Here is a 25067-nt window from a genome sequence, read left to right as displayed (position 1 = left end):
ACTTACACACTCACACACACACACACACATACAGGCTTTTCCATCTCAGTGTACAAAATAAAATAACTTAAAAACTTTTCTCAGAAAAAATCATATACATCAAAATCGGCGCCTCTTCCAAGCTTTCAAAGACTTCATAAAGCTCGGAGACACACACAAAAATATCCATGCTGACACACCCACCCACTCACAAACACACATTCACACTCACACAAAAGGATGCATATTTATACATGCCTCCCACAGAAATGGTTACACTGCCCAGTACTCATACACACACACACACACACACACACACACACACGGCATGGTTCAAACATACGCAGTGTAACTCTGTCCAAGGCTGCCTGGTTAGCTGCCTGCAACATTGCAAACCGCTGTGACATATCATATGTCAGCCAGCATGCTGTGAGCATTAGCAATAACTGGATTTCACGTAAGTTATTGAAAGCCATTTGTAAACAGAAACATGAAAGCAAACAAGCTCGCACGCAGCCTCACTTGATCATCAAAGGCTTATCGATCAAATGGGCCGCCTCCTCCTCCTCCTCCTCCTCCTCCTCCTGCTACATTGAAAACCAATAGGAGCAAAGTACAGCCCATCTTGTTTGTTCCAAACCAGGTTTAAGATGTCCAGCTTTCTTTCTTTCCAGCTTTCCTTCTTGTATGTGTGCACATGTTCAGTTGGATTTTTATATCTGCGAGCAAATGCAAATGGCCCCACAAGAGAATTGGAGACATTTCTACCCTTTTTAATCTTATATCTTTAAACAACAGTGATTAAATTAGGAGAAGACAAGAGATAGCAATGGGACTTGTCTAAATCAATTCATGTTTGTTCCTCGTTGACTGTATCTGTATATATCTGTGTTTTTTTTATCATGTTCATCATCCTTTGGCAAAATCTTGAATGTTGATATTTTGAAATTAAGTTGTCAGACAATATAATTTTTCCTTTGCTTAATTTGCGATCCATCACGTGTCAGGACGGAAAGTAACAATGCAGATTATAATAAACTTGTCTCGTCTCTTCACAAAATTTTAAAACATATTAACATTTATTTAGTTGAAGTTAGTTTATTTGAAGCATTGAAATCAGATGTGCCTCCTGGATTATCTCAATTTGGATCTTATTTTCATATGCAAGTATTATAGAGTCCTGCAGACTGCTGTTGATAACAACTCAAGATGACTCTTAGAGTTTTTTTAAAGTATATTTTTGGAGCTTTAACGGACAGGACAGCTGGAAATAGACAGGAAAGGGGGAGAGAGAAACGGGATGACATGAGCAAAGGCGGAAGACAGATTTGAACCTGCAGCCACAGAGGCAAAGACTCAGCCTTTACCCATGGGGCACACACTCTACCAGGGTTTTTATCATAGTTACTGTACTTGCAGGTTTAACAAGCAATGCATGATAATTAAGTCTGGTGAAGTGGATGTAGACTGCCATTGGTCACGTCTGTTATGCGATCTTATTTCTCCCCTTCAACTTCTTGCGCTATTTTGCATCCGGGTCTTAGCGCCACCCAAGACAATAGTGCTTCTTTTAAAGTAATACTATCAAGCTGGAGCACTTTTCCCCCTATGAACAATGAAGCCAGACCATTCTCCAGCACCGACACTGCCAAGATAGTTTTACCTATGTATGACTATGAGTGTGTTGACCTTGAAATAACGGTTTCACTGTTTTTTCACTGTGACTCACCTCGAGCAGAGCCTCTGAAAATGAGTATGTCAGCAGTTCAGTCAATTTGAAATTTGTCCAAAAATCTAATAGCTTTTGTATTTTTGTATCTCGTCCACAGTCAAATAAAGTGTCGGTGGTGCAGCAGTCTCACGGGATGCACCCGCTGACATCCCTCCTGCCCTACAGCAACGAGCACTTCAGCCCGAGTCCTCCACACTTGCCCACAGACATGAGCCAGAAGACAGGTAAGAACACACACACACACACACACACATATATACCTGCACACATATACACACACATAAACCTGCACACATATTGTAGGAATAGACATGGAAATAAAGTATAAAAAACACAGGCGTCATAACTGATGTTTAATTCTTGTTGAAATTCAGAATTGCACACATTGAAGAAGTCTCTCATGGACACACACACACACACACACACACACAAATAAACATAGACCTACTCCAGACAGCTTGTCCACATGCACACTGCTGTCTGTTTGTGCTGTCGACACATCGTTCATCATATCGACACGCACACACATCTCATTTTACTCCACACACAAGTAATGTAATATAACAAATGTAATATATTCATATTTTTGCTCTTTCTTTTCATGGTTCCCTCTTTAAACACACACACACACACACACGCAGTCCATTCATGTTTGTCAAACCCAGTCCGCTCATCTCTCCTCACACATGGGCACACACACACACACACACACACGTCCTCAGGCACGCAACACAGTGTGTGAAGTGGCAGCACCGGCTCCATCAGCCTGTGGCGGTTCCATGGCTGCTCTGAAGTGGCCTGCTCCTCTGAAGGGACCGCCAGCCGCACACACACACACAAAGATGGAAACAATTAGAGTGACAATCGCACAGGCCATCGCTGTAGCACACACAAGGTTCTCCTTAGCAAGCGCTGTACATACAAACACACTGTGCTCTGTTTTAAAGTCACAAACAAACACACCCTGACATTTAAACACTGTAGGATTTTTGTCTTTCAAGAGGCGGAGCTAAAAGCGTGGCAGTTTTGGTTGGTCCATCTGTCTCACTGTACGTCTCACATCTTGTTGTACTGTAAGATATGTAAGACGCTGACCACATCACTGTTGAATGTGCTGGATGTTTTTATGATCCCTAGAGGATTTTAGCAACCTCATCATCTTCTCGTCTAGTCACGAGTCGAATTCTGAGCACATTCTTGGTCCCCAGAGGACAAACCATACTTTTATTAAAGAGGAGCTCTGCTGATTTTACACATCAAAGTCTGTTTTTAGATCTATGAGAGTACAATTTCATGTGTGGAAGGAGTTCTCAAGCCTTTTGTGGCTCCACAGGGAGCTGCACAGAATCTGATAAATTTGTTGGTAGGGGCTGAGGACTACAAGTCATCTCTGCCTAAGGCTATTGCCTCAAGGCTACATTAGCAGGTACTGTACTAGTAGACTCAAATCTCTGATAAAGCTGTTGGCAGTTGAGTGGCATTGTGGATAATGAGGGCAGCTGGTTTTGATGAGAAAGAATGTATAGAATAAAGAAGCCAATATATTTGGTTGTGCTGTATCAATTTTGATCCTGGGTGGCATGGCTCAGGAGTTAGAGCACTGGTATAGTAATCAAAAGGTTCCTTGAACAAGACACTGAACCCTAACTGCTCTTTTTATTTGCTCTTTCAATATTGTTATATTGTTGGCAGGTCATACACACAACTCCTAAGCCTAATGAAGCCTAAGTCATTTGTGTGCCCAACATTTAATTGTTATTTTCTTCAATGGACATGCAGCTCCAGTCAAAAGCTTATAAGACAATAATGTTCTTCACAGGGAAGTCAAAAGTGGCTCCTCAGTTAACTAATGATGAATTAGTTCATTGATGGCAATGAAAAAACAATACAGGTGACAGGTTGATAATAACTCATCACTTAAAGTAACTATAACTCAAGTCAGCAAGATACCACTTTATTTGTACAAATAATTTAGTACAAGAAGTAAAATACAGCAACAAACAGGGAAAAAACTAGATAAATCAGAGTGCAGGTCGAGGTCGGCAGCATATAACTCGCAGTTTAACACAGGTGACAGCCATGAAATCACTCCCTGATGTGGTGAGGTGAAATCCATTGGTCCTCTAAGACTGCCTTTTCCTCAGAAACTTCAGAGAGTTCATAACACGGCAGCTTTTGAGTCTGAACGATAATTGAAGGATTTTGACAGTGATGATGACAACGAAGGCGAGTACCTTTTTTTTTTCCAGAGAAATGTGAGAAAAACAGGAGGAAAGGCGTTGATAGCAATAGAAGAAAAAAACAAACTTGAGTTGAACAAAAGTCTTTTCAGCTCTGATTAGATATTGGAGTGTGACCTCAGGCAATCTTCTGCCTGCTCTGTCTGGAAACCCCCTTTATCCTACAAAAACACTCCCCTTGTCTGGTCTAGACTCTTTGTGTATGTGTGTGTGTGTGTGTCCATGACTGATGCTAGCACAGTGACTCAGCCCTTAATGACAGACTGAGCCACCTGCTTCTAACAAACCCTTACACACACACACACACACACACACACACACACACACACACACACACACACACACACACACACACACACACACACACATACATTGCTGCACATAATTCTTTTCTCACACCACCTCACCTGAATTCTGACTGTTTTGTTTCATGAGCAACATACAGTTCACACACACACACACACACACACACACACACACACAGGCCTTACCTCACTCCTCATATCATTCGTCAGCTCCTCACAGGTAGGGGTTACATCATCAGTGATGTCATTTCTCGGAACACCTATCTCTTCCTCTGTGCTCAAACTGTTCACCTTTATCGCTGAGCTCACGATGATTCAAAATAGTTTTATATCTGTTGACAGAAAATCTGAGCATTAACGCTGAAGTGTGATGAAAGCTGACCTGAAGTTCTCGAGCTATTGGTCTCTGCAGTCGAAAGAAGTGACAATACATGAAAAACAACCAGTTTAACTCCAATTATATATCTGAAAAGTTGATATTTCGGCTCAAAACTATGTCGTAAAATTGCGCCAATCCTGCTTTTGATTTTGATGGTTAAAAATAAAAGACTTTGGATTTGGCACAATAAATACAATTGAATTGACTTGTCTCATCAATGGCCCTCATAAGGGTTTGCATGCCTCTGCAAGCTGTGACCAGTTCAGCCAAAGAGTGATTTTTTTTTCCCCCGTGCTATTTCTTAAGTTCTGGAAAAGTGAAATGAACTATAAAATTACAAGAGAAGAAGTTACATTCGAGCAAAATTATTTAAAAAAAACGTCTTGCTTTTCTCTGCTGTTAATCATCTTGTGACCCCACCATATTAATCCTTCGTTGGGAATCATTGGTTTAAATGCTGTTGGTCTATAGAGAGCAGTCTATCAGGAGCATGTTTGATACAGAGTCATGCTTTGCTTTGATTCAGTTGTTCCAGGGTGGAAGAGAGCATATGGTGGCCAGCAGGGACAAAGTCTGACAGCAGGCAAAGGCCAAACACTCAGTTGAGGCATTCAGAGGGCTGTTTCATGTTTTTCTGTGAGGAGACAGGTACAACATTCATGTACCCTTGTAAACACACTTTTCTGTCACTTTAAAGTCACGCAAATGCAGCCAATGCATTCAGCCTATTTGGAGGTTTATGCCAACCAATATAAAACCTGCAATAATTTCAATTAACGCGTGCAAATTGGTGATTCCAGTGCTTCCCTGCCAAACATTTGTCATGTCATCTTCTTTTAATATAAACACGCTGCCATGTTTGTTTATACAAGAAGCATGAATGAGGTTTCAGACTATTAAAGCAGCAGACCATCACATTTCTCTATTTTGCCACCTGATTCACATGACTCTTAGGGTTATCTTTCGTGTATGTGATTACTTTCATCATGTTCAGGCTCTTGCCTCTTTTCAAACATGCATCTCAAAGCCTGTCCCACTGCTGTCACCATGCAATCACTTCATCTTCATACTCGTAGTTGGTGTGGAAAAATGTCACCAGACTTGTTAAATTCTGCTAATTTTTTCATTTATTTCTTTGACTAGTCTGTCCAACCACCTTGCATCTCTGTGTCTTCTGATATTAAAAAAATGATGGATAGGGTTGGTGAAATTTGAATTCACTCATTTTGAACATTCGAAATAGTTTTATTGGCATAGCAGATATGTATAACTGTTATGCACAATATAATCTGACAAGACAAATTATGATATTAAAGTATCTGCTGCAGTGATTTCTGCTTTTAGACTTCTCTGTCAACTTCCCCTCCACTGTTACTACAAGAATGTATGTTTCAACAGATACAAATTATTTTTCGACTGAAAGTGTTTTGATTGTTCATTGTCTGTGAACAATCGTCAAATTACAGTTATACATTTCCTCAGGGTGCCTTTATATATCTCCTGTAATCATTTGATCTCTTGTAATTTATGTGCTCAGTTGGTTTCTTTCTTTCACTCTGCAGGCCTATAATTATACCACTGATGCATAACTTGCATGTAAAGGTTGATGGAAAATCAGTGATGGGATTGCCATTTTCTTTTCCTTTTTATTTTATTTTAATTTTTTTAATAAAAGTCCATAACTTATTTCACTCTGCATTCAGAGGCATCATTTTGTGGTCATGTTTTCAGCCGATAGGATGTTCTTGTGAACTCTGCTCATTGTAGATGACAGACACTTACTGTAATAATCATGCGTGGTTTGTGAACAGGTAAAGTCTTTGTTATATTTCAGCTCACACCTCTCTTCCTTTAACCTCCTTTGTTGCATGTTAAGCTCTCACTTTATTCTCACTGCTCAGTTTACTTCCTGTGTTGTTTCCATCAGCCCCCACTGTCTGTTTTCACTGCTGCTTAAAAAAAGAAACTGGAGGACCTTTAGTAGTATTTGAAAGTGGAAAAAAAAACGCTGTAAATTGTGTCAGTGCTGTATCCCGTAATGCAACACCCTTCTCTTCGCATGTTGCACCTGATTTATGAGACATAAAAAGTCTAAATCTATAGCAGATCAGCTTCACTTTTTCTAACCACATGCAATTCAAAAGTAGTCGCCCCCAGTTGATCCAGCACCGTCACATTACTTTGACTTGGTTCTCAGATTATGACTGGCTCGGACAATAGAGCGTAAAATACAGGGAAAAAAGCAGAAATGAAACATGTCTGTTTGCTCTCACACTTTGATGTGCAACATGAACACTGATTAACACTTACTGTAGATTCTCGAATGGGCTCATGTTATTACTGTATGTGTGCAAGAGTGCAGTTAAGAAGTTACTGCAAACGGCATGCTTCAGTTACCTGAGCAGAACTTTGGATCATCACTGCCTTTCTGCACATCCCTTAAACCAGAACGTATCAATGGGCCATACTGTTGCACGGACATGTTCCATCTTTACCATGAGCGCATACATGGTAGTTTATTTTTGGTCAAACCCACCTACACTATCCTGCAGCTATAAATACCCCCAAGACTACCAATTGTGTAATAATCCAAAAATGAAAATAGTCCCCAACAAATTCACCGTTTAACTCCTGCTCAAATTTTTGTCTTTATATTAACCTACATATGTATGACAGATTTTTTTAAAAATTCATTTACAACCCCAATTCCAAAAAAATTGGCGTGCTGGGGTAAATGTAAATAAAAACAAAATGCAATGATTTGCAAATCTCATAATTCCATATTTTATTCCCAATAAAACATAAGCAACACATCAGAAAACTGAGACATTTTTCTATTTCATGGAAAATATTAGCTCATTTTGAATTTGATGGCAGCAACACATATCAAAAAAGTTTGGACAGGGCCATGTTTACCATTGTGCAGCATCCCCTCTTCTTTAAACAATGGTCTGTAAACTAATGGGAAGTGAGGAGACATTCTTGTCTGATGCAGGATTCCCACAGTCTAGGCCTTCATTGCCGGATTTTTCCTTTTTATGATGCGCAAAATGCTTTTTATTAGTGAAAGATCTGGAATGAAGGCAGGCAGGCCAGTCAGTTTTGTTTGTTTTTCATGGGATTTGTTAGAATAATGGCAGCCACTAAGCGTTTCCATTTATTTCTGTGAGTAAAGTTAAAATATCCGGGTGTAAATCACTAGTTTCGTCACGATATTCTATCAATTCTATTTAGTATTTTATGTTTAATTCAGGGGCCAGCGTTTATTATGAGACAGTATAATTTGTCTATATAACAGGATCATTTATCAACTTACAATAAGAAACCAAAATCTGATTTGAATACCCGAATAAATATAAAGCGAGTACTTAATAAAGGCATATCTTAAAGATTATGATATGTACCATATTTTCACATTGCATCAATAATATTGGATCATTGATCACTGAATCCATATATCAATATGGATCTATGTATTGTGACACCCCTAATAACTTTCTAAGCCTAACATTGCTGAAGACCATATCTCTTCCAATAAAAATCACATAAAAGCAGCTGCTGAAGTCATTTGTTTCATTTATTAGAAAAACAAAGAAAAAGTACCCTATATTTACTCTTCAGATGACTGATGGCAAGAGTGTGAGTCACTTAAAATAAGCCTGAGGAAAAAGGGAAACTGTATTGAAAATGAAATATGCTGAACAATAACACAAAAATGAAAGGAGTCATATTAGAAATGGCTTCTATAGTCTGTAGTTTTGCACTGTAAAAAAATGACTTTTGCTATTACTGTAAGCTTTAATGTTTGCTCTTAAAAAAGGAACTTGAGTAAAACTTGTCAGCACTCATTACTGCCCTTACTGTAACAAAACACTACAAAAGTTTCTTCTGGTCTTGAGCTCTTTTATGTACACCACACAGGCTGCTTGTCAAGTCATTTAAAGGCTCAGATGCTGCAGCACTTTCACTCTCAGTGGTTATAACCACCACAGCACATTATCAGTGCAGGAATACTATTTTCAGCTCCTCGAGTCTCGGTTTAAAACGCACACGTTCTGATACCGAGCTCACGCAGAGCCAGGTTTGACTCAAATGGTTTCCCTTTTAAGTTTTTTCCCGAGACGCCGACATGGAGACCGTGAGATAGTTGCTTTAGCTGTCATTAGACGGCCGCTTTAAAAGGGGCATTCCAAAGAAAACTGCCCCATTACGGCGGCTAGTTTTCCCCTTCAGGTTTCCCAACAACAAACAGGGCTGCGAAAAAACGTGACTTACAGAAACCAGCGTCATGTGTGACACATAACTGTCAAAATAAAACAGGATTTCTGTTTTGAAGTTTGCCAGACAGTCATTTCAGGGAACATGGGTAATTTCGAAAAAGGATGTAAAGTTCATCATGTCAGTATCAAAAGAAGGATTAACATTCATTGTTATTCATGCTGTTATAGCAGATAATATCTATTATAAGTAGTTTAACGGGGTAATCTGTTGAGTTACCCTTACATTATATCCAAAGCCATAAATACTTATCCTTATCCTAATCCTGTGCAATATTAACATAGACAGAAAAATCTATACCAGCCTCAGGGTACATTCAGACTGAAGATAGCCCTCTGGCTAAACAACAAATGACTATCAGTATGTTGGGTTTGTTGGAGTGTGTTGAAGTCTAGTTTGTGGCAAAGATACAGCACTGATGTTTATACTAGGACACTAACCACTAATTTCCCTAACATTTAAAGATAAGTTTAAACTACTCAACTAGTCTGAAAGTAAGAAAACAAGACGATTAAAAGAGTTACAAATAAAAAAGAATAAAAGCAATAAAAAACAACTTCACTTAAAATCAGGTCCATAAAACATCACTGGTTAAGATGGGTAATTTAATGTTTCTTTCCAATGCATGTTGGGAGTTGTAATTATGCTGTACTTTGAAGGTAAGGTGAAGGAAAACTGTGTGTGTGTGTGTGTGTGTGTGTGTGTGTGTGTGTGTGTGTGTGTGTGTGTGTGTGTGTGTGTGTGTGTGTGTGTGTGTGTGTGTGTGTGTGTGTGTGTGTGTGTGTGTGTGTGTGTGTGTGTGTGTGTGTGTGTGTGTGTGTGTGTGTGTGTGTGTGTGTGTGTGTGTGTGTGTGTGTGTGTGTGTGTGTGTGTGTGTGTGTGTGTGTGTGTGTGTGTGTGTGTGAGAGATTCTGTCATGGAAAAAAGTCTGTGTTTAGTCACACTTTGCTCTAGTCAGTCTGAACACAGCCTGAGGGTAAACCCTATGTTTACAATCAGTGTAATTTACCCTGATAAAGACCTCTATATGCTGAATCTTGTTTATGTGACACAAGCTGCAGAGGAAACTCCACAATGTAACCATGACACATGCAGACCGGTGATGGGAAGATGTTACAGCGAGGATCAGACAGCCAAAAAACCCTTCTCCCACTTTTAGTACTCTCTTATCTCTTAATTAATTCTATATACATGTCTATAGAGTAATAGAGATGTAATCAGCTGATTTACAGGCCTTGGGCTAAGAAATTATTTTTAGTGGGTGCACTTATAAAATCTGGTCAGCTAATTTGTTGTAAACAAATTTGATGCATGCACTTGCAATAACTTGCTCAATTACACTGTTACATAACTGGGTACTTCGTTTAAAAATGATAGCCGTCTAAAACTTCAACTTTAAAAAAACATTTTTCACACAATCTACATTATTTAACCAGTAAATACATGCAGTGGGGGGTAGGAAAGATACATGTGACTCATGAAAAGGAAAGAATTTAATCTTGATAACACATATTTGTTACATGTTAGAGAAACAACTGGGTGAGGTAGGGGAGATGGCGAGAATGAATGCAAGAGAAGCAATTAGAGTGTAGTGGGGTGGAAAAATAAATCCTGGGAATTGATGAAGGGAAGGAAAAAGGGTTGAGGTCTGTAATGAAGGTGGGGAGAACAGGAGATGTCCGGGAAAGAGGTAAAGGGTAAAAGAGAGGTGAAAAGGAGGACATAAACATGGAGAAGAAGAGACTGGGCAGTGTAAGGGTGGAGGGCAGTCAGAAAGGATGAGGGAGGAGAAGGGCGTGGTGGGAGAGACAGAGGGAGGGGAGGGAGGATCGGAGTGGTGAGACAGGTCGACTGACTCAGTCACATTCCTGTCGTCCAGATTTATAGTGGCTCGGGGTCCTGAAACAGGCCCGGAGCCGCGGCCAAATTACAGTCATCTAGAGCATTCCTCTGCTGCAAACACAGGTTAGCAGCCGGGCCACGCTAAGTGCTAGGTGCTGCTTGTTGACAAATGACTTCCTTTGAAGGGCACAAAGACAGAGACTGGATATTTACTGTGTGAGGGCACAGAGTCGAGCTGTCTGTGTTTCTTTTGTTGGAAAACATTTTTGCTAAAAGTAGAAATGAAGATGGTTTGTTTGTGTGCATGTTTGGGTGTGTGTCTGCCCGTGTCTGTGTAGTGTGTTTTCAAACTGTGGGAAGTTCACTTGTGTAGTATAAACCAGGGAAACCAACTGGCGACATGAGCTCCCAGTGGAGGGTCCCCACACACAGTATCATGCCACACGTACAAGTGCACACTCTCAGAGACACACTTTGACAGGATGGGAACAGAGGTGTGTGACCTGTGTTACAGGTATCTTTGTGTTTAATACCAGGTTCCCAGAGTACTAATACTGCTAATAGCCCATCAGACCTAGGGGCAGACCTGGGGGCTGCTGACCGTGTGTGTGTGTGTGTGTGTGTCTGTGTGTCTGTGTGTCTGTGCGTGTCTGTGTGTGCATGTGTGAAAGATGAAAAACAGACAAATAGCAACATTTATTTAGTTTGTGTGTACTTATGATGTATGATTACAATGATGTTAATAAACGTGTATGTTTGTGTATCCTCCAGGTGTTCACAGGCACCAGTCCCAGGATCTCTCAGGGTACTACTCCCTCCCTCCAGGCGGCGTCGGACAGATCACTCCCTCCATGGGCTGGTGAGTATCACATACACACACACACACACACACACACACACACACATACACACACACAAATACACACACATGTCTTTACATACTGTGACTCACTCAGTCCTTCGTGTACTTTTGATGACCTTGTTATAACTCACAATCTTCCCCAAAAATAAAAACACACCAGATGTGTCTCTTACATGATGTGAATCCAGAGCTATTAAGTGATTAATTAATTAGTGAACGGGGGCAAAATTAAGTAGCAACTTTGTGATCATTTTTTTGTCATTAAAGTCATTTTATTTGAAGATTTTCCTGCTCTTCTCGCCTTCTATTACGGTAAACTAAATATAATTGCTGTTTGCTTGACAAAACAAGGAATTTAAATATTTCAACTTGCCCTTTAGAAAATGGTGATGGTCCAAACAATTTTGACCAAACATTTAATCAGTTTGTCGAGAAAATAATCGGCAGCTTAATCGATCAAGAAAACAATCTTTTGTCTCAGCGCTACAAATACGCTTCTGCTATATAGTCCAAGTCCTGGTCTTTATATGAACCATTAATCTGTATCTAATCTGACCTCTAACCCTCAAACATTAATTTTCCCCAAAAAGTCTTCTGCTTATCTTAACAACTCATCTCTACCTTCTGAAAGACCATCATCATCATAATCATCGGCATCATCATTATTATCATCTCCCCAGCATAACATAGACACACTCGCATACACACTGTGACCTAGGTCAGTTTAACATAAATCACTGTCTCACCTGGTGTCAGAGTAGCTAACCCAAGGCCCCCGTTGGCATGGAAACCACTTCCTTTGATCCTGTGTTTAGGACTGTTACTTCTACTTGCGGCCTCTGGTGTCAAAACAAAAGGAATGTGGACAACTGCTAAATGTAAAGGACTAAACTAATGTTGAGTCACAATCTAGGGCTAATTTTGAATGCTTCTTAGTCTATTTTTATTTAATCAACTTCCTTTTAATGGCCCCCTGCCCCGTTCATACAGGTGTGCGCCTTGTGTGCGGCAAGTGAGAAAGCAAACAGTTTCTTTTAGTAAAAATGCTGTTTTTGAAAGGCTAAACACCCAAAAACATGGGTTGAAGCAGAATAATTTGTTAGATAAAAACATAATGTGAAATTTGGAAATTATTTTTTTCAATACATTTTGACTTTTGGATTTTACAATGCTCTGGAGTTATTGGACATCTTTGCATCACACCTCATATTTACCTGCAACAGTGCAGAAATAACAGGTGTAAAGAGAATGACTTGTCATACAAAAAAAGCTATGCAACATTCAAGTTTTAACTTAGAATTCAAATTGTTCAGTACAGCACTGACAAACTGTTACAGTGTTAAAGAAACTAGAAGTGTATATCTATTTTGTCCTTTACAGTTTTTTTTAATAGTTTTATTCAATTGCTCAATGGTCTTGAATATTATATAAAACCACCAATAATTTTTCTGAATGTAAAATTAAGGCATGCTTTTACTGACTAAAACTTAATTATCCATAAAGACACAAACTGGTCGTTGTTGCCAAAAAATCCTCATAAAGGAGATGTTTAATGTGTACCTTCATTTAATTTGCAACTTCAAGTCTTCCTCAAGATGTGGTGGATATTTTATAATATTGCCTGCTTTAGGTCGACTTTGGCTTCAAAAATAACAAAGATTACCAAATTAGATGATTAAATAGCATGTCTTTAGTTTTTATCTACTGCATTGTGTTGTGTTTTTTCCGACTGTGTCTTGATTTTGCCTTCTGTTCCTTGTGGGTATAAGGCAATAGCTCTGTAGTATGGGACATCTGCTCCATATTTAGTCATTTCATTTAAAATTGCCATCAATTCTGCAATTCTGAGTCGATTGTGAGCTCGCGATGTCATGCTGGTTGATTGTGAACTTATAATGTCAGACGTCCATTGATATATGGATCAACACAAATCCATTTATTACAACCTACAGCATCTGTGCCTGGACAAAATCCCCTGCATGAACATTTAAAGGCTTACATCAAATGTCATGGAGATTTGGACCGAAGCTTAAAACTTTGTTTGTGCATTTGTACACATACGTGTGTTTATGTCGGTTTTTCATGTTTCTGTAGGACGAGCTGTCTCTCCCCAGACATTTCTCAAGTCTGTGATTTACAGGCCTTTTATCTTTCAGACACTTTGGATTTTCACAAATATTATGAACGGCTAATCTCCTTTAACCCAGATTATCTGCTTGTTTTGGCCCCTTGTTGTGCACTTCTTTGTTGAAGGAGGAGTAGGAGAGCATAGAGAATGAGTGGTTAAATGTCAAACTGTTGTTTTCTGTTGTTTCCACCATTAGCTTGGTCTCCCCTCCTGTCCCTCCACGACCACCTCCACATGTCACCCTCTCCTCGGAGCAGGAGGGGGTCAGAAATTATTTCAGATGTTTGTTTTGTTGTTTGTAAGGATGCAGCTTTGCAGTGGCGACCGCTGTGGTGGGAACACAAGTCTCACAAACATGTTGCATTATTAAATACATTGTGAAACGAGAGCTGAAGGGGATGTTATAAAGCCTCTTTAACTTCTATCAACCAAAGCAGAGTGTAGCACAGCCTCCTCCTGTCTCTATAAGGAGCAATGGTCTCTGTGAACAGCAAAGAGGTGAAAATTTGGCCGTTTTAGAGAGGACAGAGGCGGGATATTGTTAAAGGATAACGGCGCACATTTTCAGACAATTCCACCTGTGAGACAGTCATTGTTTTGCACTGGTTCACATGAAAATAGATTTTTGTTTTTGCTTTGCTGTTGGCTTCCTGACTATTTTTTTAAAGACAGAGAGAAAAAGAGAGGACTGAAAGCACTAGTAAGCTGAGAGGGTGAATGGTAGAAATGAAATGACTTAAATGCTATTTTGTGATTGTTTCACAGCGGTTACATTCTGAAGCACAAATAAACACCCAACAGAGGATTTATGAAGGAAACAGACACTTTATTATAATATTCCTCCTCTACCTTTAATTAATTGCATCCAACATGTAGCAGTAAGTACTATGCAGTAATAAATGGCATCACAGTGAGACGCAATCTAAGCTTTTTTGTCTCAAAGTGTGTAATGTGTGTTTGAACTGCGGGCTGCAGAGTGTGTTTACTCTTGCAACCACCAACAGCCCTCATCCATGTCATCTAGCCTTTTCATACGTCAGCGGACTACTCTGTCTGATATTCACAGATCTTTTGACCAGGATGGAAACGCAACAAGGGGCTTTTACCTTTTTAGTTCCTTGAAAAGTAGTAGTCCCAAAGTGCAGCTTCTGTGTGAGGTTGAAAATCAGGTGTGCCTTAAATGGCCAGTACAGGCCACAAAGTAAGAAAATAAATCCAACATTTTATGGTTTTACTTTATTTCACATTACTTATTGGTCCTTTACCAAAATACCTGAGGAGCAGGGGAGCAGTCAGAGGTCTTTAGTGTCGGTATGAAAGCTATTCCCCTTTGCCGTCATTCACTGTATTCAAACACATCACCTTTGACTGAACTTTTCAGTTTGTAGGGATGTAATTACTTTGTTGTCACTTGAAGTCAAAGTGTAACGAAGAAAATGCACACAGCACTGGAGCCGGCACAATGGAGCAGGTCGCCTCGTTTTTCATTTCATTCCCAGCATACCTCTGTCCAGCCATGCCTGTCAAACGGGAGGTATTTTTTTTGTTTGAATGTGGCGTCGGTGTCACTCAGGAGCTGCTGTTTGCAAGGACGTTTGATGCGTGTGACGTGGATGGTGGAGTAAAAGAAACAAATTACACTCATTAATGGATTGATTGACTTATTTGTGCATTCTGAGATCCGGTGTCGTTGCGAGATAAGACCCACCATTTAGTTTGCCTCTATTTGAAACACTTGACCTGTGTTGTTGTATGGCCGCAGTTAAAATGGGATTAAAGCATGAATGGTCCTCCAGGAGCAGAGCCCAGTGATCTCTGTATCTCCACCTAGCCGAAGGCCTCTGCTGCTGGGCTCACTGTATGTGTAGCACTGCCTCCTCCTGGGATTAGGATACACTGGCGAAAAAGAGGATGAGACGGAGGAAGTGTGTGTGATGATAATGATAATTAAAAGTGGTTTAAATGCTAGATGTGGATTGGAGTGCGTGCATGTGCATATGTTGAAACATAAGGATGAATCAGTTGAAAGGGGGGATGGTTCTATTGGCTCTCAGGAGGTAGAAGTGTGGTTTTCTACATATCAAAGGCTCTTGCTAACATCCCATCCCCACCCTCGACCTCCCGCGGTGTGTGAGTGTGTGTGTTTCTGTTCCCGGTAAGCCAAGTATTGACACACAGCTGTCAACAGTGCTGATCCAGACTCTGCAGGGGGGGATCACCGTGCATGACAAGAGCTTCTACAATAGACATCTACAGAAGCAAGGAAGCGTTAAACCATGAGATTTCACTTTATGGAACCATGAGATCTTTTCAATGTACTGCTGCTGACGTTGTTGTTACATACTTATTTTATAACATGCACACAATTTCAAAAGACTGATACACTTTTTCTTACACCAACACAAATATGTATTGCACACACAAAGAAACCTGTACGGGAAAAATGGGAAGCTGAGGGCTTGTCCAGAGGTTTCTCTTTTAATTCAAAGCAAGACCATAGGCACGCTGTGTTTACGTTATATCTGCGATGTGTCTACCATTTTTATAACTTCGAGCCTAAAGGATGGCACACAAAAAATATGCTGAACACAACAAAATATAAAGGAAAAAGTAAATACAGGTACAGTGGTGTTCAATATAATAGCAGTCCAATGTGACTTACCAGATTAATCCAGGTTTTTAGTATATTTTTTTATTGCTACATGGCAAACAAAGTACCAGTAGGTGCAGTAGATTCTCAGAAAACCAACAAGACCCAGCATTCATGATATGCACGCTCTTCAGGCTGTGCAATTGGGCAATTAGTTGAAAGGGGTGTGTTTAAAAAAAAATAGCAGTGTGGCATTCAATCAGTGAGGTCATCAATTTTGTGAAAAAACAGGTGTGAATCAGGTGGCCTCTATTTAAGGATGAAGCCAGCACTTGTTGAACATGCATCTCTCTTTGAAAGCCTGAGGAAAATGGGTTGTTCAAGACATTGTTCAGAAGAACAGCGTACTTAGATTAAAAAGTTGATTGGAGAGGGGAAAACTTATAAAGAGGTAAAAACAATTATAGGCTGTTCAGCTAAAATGATCTCCAATGCTTTAAAATGGAGAGCAAAACCAGAGACACATGGCAGAAAACGAAAGACAACCATCAAAATGGATGGAAGAGTAAGCAGAATGGTAAAGGATCAGCCAATGATCAGCTCCAGGATGATCAAAGACAGTCTGGAGTTACCTGGAAGTGCTGTGACAGTTAGAAGACATCTGTGTGAAGCTAATCTATTTACAAGAATCCCCCACAAAGTCCCTCTGTTAAAAAAAAAGGCATGCAGAAGAGGTTACAATTTGCCAAAGAACACATCAACTGGCCTAAAGAGAAATGGAGGAACATTTTGTGGACTGATTAGAGTAAAATTGTTCTTTTTGGGTCCAAGGGCCACAGACAGTTTGTGAGACGAGCCCCAAACTCTGAATTCAAGCCACAGTACACAGTGAAGACAGTGAAGCATGGTGGTGCAGCATCATGATATGGGCATGTTTCTCCTACTATAGTGTTGGGCCTATTTATGACATACCAGGGATCATGGATCAGTTTGCATGTCAAAATACTTGAAGAGATCATGTTGCCTTATGCTGAAGAAGACATGCCCTTGAAATGGGTGTTTCACCAAGACAATGACCCCAAAGACACTAGTAAACGAGCAAAATCTTGGTTCCAAACCAACAACATTGATGTTATGGAGTGGCCAGCCCAATCCCCGGACCTTAATCCAATTGAGAACTTGTGGTGTGACATCAAAAATGCTGTTTCTGAAGCAAAACCAAGAAATGTAAATGAATTGTGGAATGTTGTTAAAGAATCTTGGAGTGGAATAACAGCTGAAAGGTGCCACAAGTTGGTTGACTCCATGCCACACAGATGTGAAGCAGTTATAAAAAAAACTGTGGTCATACAATTAATTAAATATTATTTTAGTGATTCACAGGATTGCTAAATCCTAAAAACTAAAAAGTTTATACAAATAGTTTTGTGTTTGTATAGTCAACGGCAGACACTGCTACATTTTTGAACACACCCCTTTCAACTAATTGCCCAATTGCACAGCCTTAAGAGCTGCATATCACGAATGCTGGGTCTTGTTGGTTTTCTGAGAATCTACTGCACCTACTGGTACCTTGTTTGCCATGTAGCAATAAAAAATATACTAAAAACCTGGATTAATCTGGTTAGTCACACTGGACTGTTATTATATTGAACACTACTGTATAAATAGAGTTGAGTTGAGGTAGAATCCATGATCTCTGAAGATACAGACCACCTTCTAGTGGGTCATTAGTGTCGATTGAGAGGGATTTTTGTTTATTTTTAGTCAGTCTATATATTTTTATTGGGAGAATCGTAGTATACCTTATGTTCAAAATAATAAGGGAAGGATAATATTTTGTTGTACAGGTAAAAAAAAAAAAAGACTACTATTGCTCATTCCAGCTACCTAAGAATCACTATTAGAACTGAAAATAAATGTTTTTTAAGAATGTTTGAAAATACAAACAAAGATGACAGATTGTTGAGAATATAAATGTTTTTTTACCCAAAAATAATGATTATTTTAAATCAAGATTATAGAAGAATCAAATTGACCATGAGGACAAACAAACAAAGTTTTACCTGTAAAGCTAAAAGGCACCCACTGTTGCCATCTCTCTCCTCTGCTATGCTGTGGCAGGCAGAGCCAGCCAGTCTATCCTGCCCTGTCCCCCTGTGGATTCAGGCAGCCCTACTCCTCCAACCTCTCCAGCGCCGCCTCCTACTCCAGGTATCGTAGCCTGCTTGGTCAGATGAAGCCAGACCGAGCAAAGAAAGTATAAAAACAACAAGCTACGCTCTGCATCATCAACTCCTGTTTATAGCACATCCAAAATGCCTGAGCAGAAGTTTTCCATCCGCCATGTTCAGCTTCTGTGTCAGCTTTCATTGGGCAGCTGCTGTAAAAGTCCTATTGGAGCCAGTGTGCTGTAAACAGGACAAATCAGTGTTTCGAGTTGAGGCAAACTGAGCCGAGCCAAGCTAGTCGCTGCTGCAGAATACAAAAGGCTAACGTGTACATACACAAAGGAAAATGTGCTCTTGAATACCAACAGGACATTTACGGCTTTTTTCCTTGCTATTGCTTCTATCTTACTCCTGTTTTTTGTTATTTGTGTGTGTTTCTGATCCACTCGCTAAAATGCTGCATTTTTTAGGAAAGCAAATGTTATGCAAGATCCTGTTATGCTGCCACATGAAGCAGGCATTTTTATTTTTCAAGGACACACAGGAACAATAAAAATACAAGCCTTGTGACTATGAGTTTGACACAGCTACAGTGTCTTTATATTGTTCAGCTAGGTGTTTTGCTGTTTTGTATTTGCTTAAGCTGCAACTCTAAATTGACGCATTTGATCCTAAACAAGTCGGGGCTTTCTTGCCACATCGCTTTGCCATTTCTTCAGGTTGTCTGTCTCATACACAAGGCCTCCACCACAGTAACCAAAAGTCAACCAGTCTTTTATATAGTTTGTAGGTGGGTATTTTAATAGTGAGTCTCATTTTTTCTGAAAATCAAAACTTAAAAAACAGATCATTAATCATATGATCTAGATGGGGGATATGTATCCTCGTTATTCGCTATTTCTGGGCAGTAAGCATCTTTTAAATCTTAAATGTTTTCTTACTTATGTTGTAAATGATCTATTTCTGTTGCTAGTACCTAAATTTGCCAGGTGCAGTTTACCCACCTATGAGCTGTGCATGGTTAGTACAAACAAAATTAATATTGTTTGTGTGTTTTTTGACCCAGAGGCTTAATCCAGCAGCTGATGCTTATTGCTGCTTCTTTGTCAGACTCTTTCCCACATTCTGTAAAGGTACAAACATTTTTTTTGGGACCAAATTGCCTTCCTTTACACCTAAATTTATAGATTTGGATCATATGATGGGTGGTGAAATTGTTTATTAAGAGGTGAAATAAGCGAATTCAAACCGGCACAAGACAGTGTTAAAGATGTAAGAGAGTATTTTCCTTGTCCCCCAACCTCTCAGTCAGTAATGATATGATGCCCTCTAGTGGTGACAAATGCTTAGCTCTTTGCTGAATAGATCAAAAGAGCCAAATCACACATTTGAAGCTCCATGCTCAACATGAACAGGCCACCAGTTGTATATGTTTTTTGGGCTTTTTGCTATTTGTTCACACAGCAGCAACCATGTGTTCAGTTCGGCACTTAAAGGATCAACCTTTCATGCTTCAAAGCTCATTGTTTTCCAAAACTGACGCTCTTGCTTTGCCTTCACCGTCCTCTCTGCTCCAGACTCAAAGCATTGCTCTGAAGTAACAAAAAAATGTTTTCTCTCTCTGTCTGTCTCTTGTCTATCTGCATGTTTTTCTTTGACCTTCACTAGGTTCCCTCACTCCCTGATGCTGGGCCCATCAGGCATGCATCCTACAGGGATCCCCCACCCAGCCATAGTGCCCCCTACAGGCAAACAGGAGCACGATCAGTATGACAGGGGGATGTATGTGTAAGTACTAGTTGCACTTTATACCATGCTTACTTTGTTTTGGGGTAATTTTTCTTCACTGTTCCCCTTATATCACTTGTTTGGTGCATAATTTATTATTGAATAAATTATTAATTGACTTATATTGAACAGAACTAAATATTTGCTTTCTTGTAGAGAGTTAAATGAGATGATCAATATCACTCTGTTCATTAGATATGAAGGTATATCTTAGCTTAGCTTAGCACAAAGACTAAAAACAGGGGGGGAAACTGTTCAATAAGCCACCTACTAGCATCTCTAAAGAAAAAAAACAGGCTCTGATTGACTCTATCTCCGCTCAAACTCCTTCACCCATCCTTACCCCCTCCTCCTCTTCCTCCTGCCATTCTCCTCTTCCTCTCCCCCCTCAGGAAGCAGCAGGTGGAGACCAAGCGGGAGAAGGAGCCCAAGAAGCCGGTCATCAAGAAACCCCTGAACGCCTTCATGCTCTACATGAAGGAGATGAGGGCGAAGGTCATCGCCGAGTGCACATTAAAGGAGAGCGCCGCCATCAACCAGATTCTGGGACGAAGGGTGAGGGATTCATTCACACACACACACACACACACACACACACACACACACACACACACACACACACACACACTGAACACACATAACCAAATGCAGACTAATCCTGTTTCCAGGTCAGTTTGTAATTTCACACATGAGGAACATGAGAGGACTGTGGTAACGTGAACTCTGTTCTCCTCACATACTGGTGCTACTGAGATCATAACAACAGTGACTGGTGGTACTGGGATCCTGAGGAATGATAAGACAGTGCAGTATGTTACCATTCATACAGTTCAGATGCAGATCATACTCTATCGTATACTTGGGAAATGTGAGGAGTACTTTTTCTGCCAACAGAAGTTTAGATTTGCAACTGAAGTGCTACAGCCCCTAGACTCTGGAACTCTCTTACACCAGACACTTTTGAAATGCCTCATCTCTGGACACTTTCAGAAGACTCAAACACCACGTTCTATATTTATTTCATGCCCCTCACTTACGAAAAGCGTCCTTGGGTTTTTTGATAGGCGCTATATATTTTATTTAGCTATTATTTTTATTATAATAATAATTATTATTATTATTTTTATTATAATAATAATAATAATAATAATAATTATTATTATTATTAATTCCAGGCAGGGTGGAACATTTGTTACAAGTCATTTCCTTACTCTCTTTCCCCACATTTTCCATCTCTCTACACTGTTACCGTCAATAAATAAAAAATAATCATCACTACTTCTGTTATTTCTTTAAAATTGCAATTATAAACACTTTTTTTTTTAAACTCGCTTTAAATGACTTGTATGATTTTACATCTCCTGTATTTAATCATATTATTTTATCTCATTCACTAGGTTTTACTTTTCACTGTTTCAATTTATTACTCTCTCTCATGTCCATTGTTTAAGCACTTTTTAACTATGATAAGAAAATTGGTTTACAATACATGCAAAGTTTTCATTTTTTTCAAAGACACTTTGTGCAGTGTTCATAATTTTAGATTTAGGTAAAAAAAAAAAAAATTCAATTCCTTTCTATCCTATATGAAGACTCTTGAATTTAAATCTAAAAAATGTTACACATAATAATATAATATAATATTTTTTGATGGGATATGTTGTCATTATAAGGTTGATTCACCAAAACAGGAGTCAAAATCACCAAATACTGCTGAGTACAGATGTAATATTGAGTATAAGTAATAACATTAAAGATACTAACAGTTTCTCTTTTGGTTGTGTCTCCGTCCAGTGGCATGCACTGACCCGGGAGGAGCAGGCCAAGTACTACGAGTTGGCAAGGAAAGAGAGACAACTCCACATGCAGCTCTACCCGACCTGGTCTGCCAGAGACAACTACGTAAGTACTTCTCTTCTTCTCATCTCTTCTCCTCCATCCTCCATACTCCATACTACCTGTCTGAGCTGATTTTTAAAAGCTGATCTGAAAAAAACATAACCAGGGGAATGCAAAAGTTTTAAGTAGAGAAAGCACTCTGACTCTGTTGTAATAAAGGCATGATTTTTATACCTGGGCTGTAGTGGAAACCATCTCTAGGGTGAAGAGAAGAGTCATTTGGTTACAACATGGTTATGGTTATTTATAACTTGCTACAAAGATGTGCTTTTGTATTTTTCATATCATTGTAAAGATATTAAATGATAAACATGATAAATTATACTTGTCAAAGGACAATGTATCATGTAAGGGGTCATTTATAGTGAGTGGGTCATTATTGCGAAATAAACCCAGACAGGGTAATGTGATAATGACGTGCTTGCTTTACATTATCCCCCTTTTACATGGCTACTTACTAAGGAGATGAATAAACTAATTAATAATAAACCAGAACTTGCTGAACTGGGTTTGATCATATTCATTGTTCTCACTTCAGAGCTGAAGAAATAAATCAACTTACTTTCTTTACTGGCTACTGTCTCAGCAACCTGCATGATTATTGGCTCCCAGGCCTGTCAGTCAAAATTCATTAAAAACATAAAGACAGACTTTCATGGCATGAAATTATTAAATAAATAGGTCTCCCAGAATAGAAAAGGGAAGTCATACCAGAGTGGTGCATGTGTTATAGTCTAATGTTTTGGGGATGTGCTGTATCTGGGCTGCTGTGTGCCTCTGATCTGTCAGTTTGCTGTTGAACTCTTGCAGGAGGCGGGCCTTAGCGGGGTCGCAGGGGAAAAGAGTAAAGCTGATTGGGTAGGGACACGTCTTATGGTGGATTTATGCCTCTGTGGTGGGAAAATATGAGAATGTGAAGAGCTGCATGAAAGGGGTTGTGGGTATTCCTGTGCAAAAGGCTGCATGCACCTTCCAAAAATCTCAATGACTCACACTCACGTCAGCCTCACAAACAACACGTAAGCTGCAAAACCAGATCTGATTGGTCGGTTTTGGACACATTTTACCAAGTCTGCACGTTGCCATGATTAAGAATACAGATCAGTTAAACTATCACACAGAGGTATAAATCGACCCGTTTTGCTCCACTAACAGAGAGCAGGGCCGCATGGCTGGCCTCGCTGCTTTAGTATATTTTTTTCATTTTGGGGCTTTCCTTTAAAATTCAGCTCCCTCATATGTATTATTGGTAAAGCTAAACACATGTTATGGTTATACAAAAACACAATCTTTTGAACCTGCACTAAGTAGTGATTTTTATATTCAGTAGCCATTAGTTTTTTCTTATAACTATATATTTAAGTAAATCCTGTATTGTATAAATATTTTGTACCAGAAACATATAAGGAGAATGTGCCATAATCAGGTGAAGTAAAGGCTTTGGTTGTAACTGAGGCTGCTTTTCAGTGATGTTGGATACCCGTCAGAGTGGTAACTTGTTTACGCTTCTCTCTGCTGTTCTGTCTTTGTTTCTCTATACCTGACTGAGCTGTAGACGGGCAGGCATGGCACACTAGTTATGGTGGCACTTTATTTGGGCTGTGGTTTATAACGCATTCTATAACATCTGAATGAGTGCTTCATGTCACAAACATGAACACTGATTCAGTTCTAATGTCATTCTTCATTTGGTTTTTGTCTCATTTTAATGATGCAGCTGATGGCAGTTTACTGAGCAGACATTCAGAATAAAAATCTCAACCATTATTTTCACCCTCACTGGTCAAAAACAGCTTCATGGTGTTCTGAGTAGGTTATAAACCAGAGCTCTAGTAAACTGTGATCATAGGTGTAGGAGCTATTGCTGTATGCATGGAGCTTTGAGCACTTTATACACAGCTCAGCAAGACGAAACACAGTGGATTTTGTTTGTTTAGTTAAGTGGTCGACCAAAATGGGTTTTCAGTGGCAGATACTTATATTAAGAGAGCAGGGCAGCCATTGGCCGATATTCGATTTTGTTTTGGTGATTTTTTGCATTTAAAAAATACAACAAATTGAATAATACTTATAACAAATGAGACACAAAACTGGGCTGCTGCTTCTCAGTATCATTAGTCAACTAATACATCATTTTAGTCTGAGTTGGCTAAGAGTTATTAAAATGCTTTCATGCTAAAAAAAAAAAAAAAACTTGTTTCCAAGACGCTTATGAGCACATCTCTGGTAAACACAAGTTTTAACGTGTTGCTTTTGCATGAATCTTTGTGTAGAAACTCCGAATTGACCTGTGACTTGTGTCATGACCGCATATGTAGTTGTATACAGGCATTCAGGGCTCCTCGTTTTAAGTGTGAATTATTGTCTGTTTCATTTCAAGAAACCCCCTCAGTCCCCATCGCCCTCCACACTCTACCCTCCTCCTGAGGTTTAAAATAAAAACAGTCAGTGGACCTGCTCGCAAAACAGGAAGCGAAGTTCCACATATCGCCCCCGCAGCTGTGGAGGGTTTCTCCTCCGAGTCCTTAAAAAAAACCTACACATAGTGCGTGCACACACAGGGACACACACACACACACACACACACACACACACACACACACGTACGCCCACAGACATAAAGCATCAGAAAGGTGCAGTTGCTGTAACCACATAGACAATGCTGACAGCGAGCCGAGGAGGGCAGACATCGAAGCGTAGGCGGTAGATCTCTGTACCCACATCCTTCATCTCAGCCAAATATGAGGCCTCACTTCACCATCACCGGATCTGCGTGAACAACTCTGATGTTTACCTCAACAGTCACACATTACAATTACACTAGATATAATGAAAAAAATACTACAAATATGAAATCAAGAGTTTTAGATCTGA

The 25067-nt window shown here is 39.6% G+C and overlaps 1 protein-coding gene across 4 annotated transcripts in view; it reads left to right on the top strand.

Moving 5' to 3' along the window:
- The window catches only part of tcf7 (transcription factor 7), a 74485-nt gene that overhangs the window by 41718 nt on the left and 7700 nt on the right, over nucleotides 1-25067 (top strand). Inside the window, exons 4-10 of one of the 4 annotated variants that reach the window (XM_059350944.1) lie at nucleotides 1809-1935; nucleotides 11527-11614; nucleotides 18460-18549; nucleotides 20175-20294; nucleotides 20687-20849; nucleotides 22089-22196; nucleotides 23004-23051. In XM_059350944.1, the coding sequence (XP_059206927.1) occupies nucleotides 1809-1935; nucleotides 11527-11614; nucleotides 18460-18549; nucleotides 20175-20294; nucleotides 20687-20849; nucleotides 22089-22196; nucleotides 23004-23051 (744 nt within the window). The remainder of the gene's footprint in view (nucleotides 1-1808; nucleotides 1936-11526; nucleotides 11615-18459; nucleotides 18550-20174; nucleotides 20295-20686; nucleotides 20850-22088; nucleotides 22197-23003; nucleotides 23052-25067) is intronic. The other 3 variants (XM_059350947.1, XM_059350946.1, XM_059350945.1) reach the window with 3 other exon arrangements.

The sequence above is a fragment of the Centropristis striata genome, chromosome 15 (genome assembly GCF_030273125.1).
Source record: "Centropristis striata isolate RG_2023a ecotype Rhode Island chromosome 15, C.striata_1.0, whole genome shotgun sequence".
Lineage (NCBI taxonomy): Eukaryota > Metazoa > Chordata > Actinopteri > Perciformes > Serranidae > Centropristis > Centropristis striata.
The sequence above is the reverse complement of the archived record's forward strand: the minus strand, read 5'-3'. Positions and strand labels throughout refer to the sequence as shown.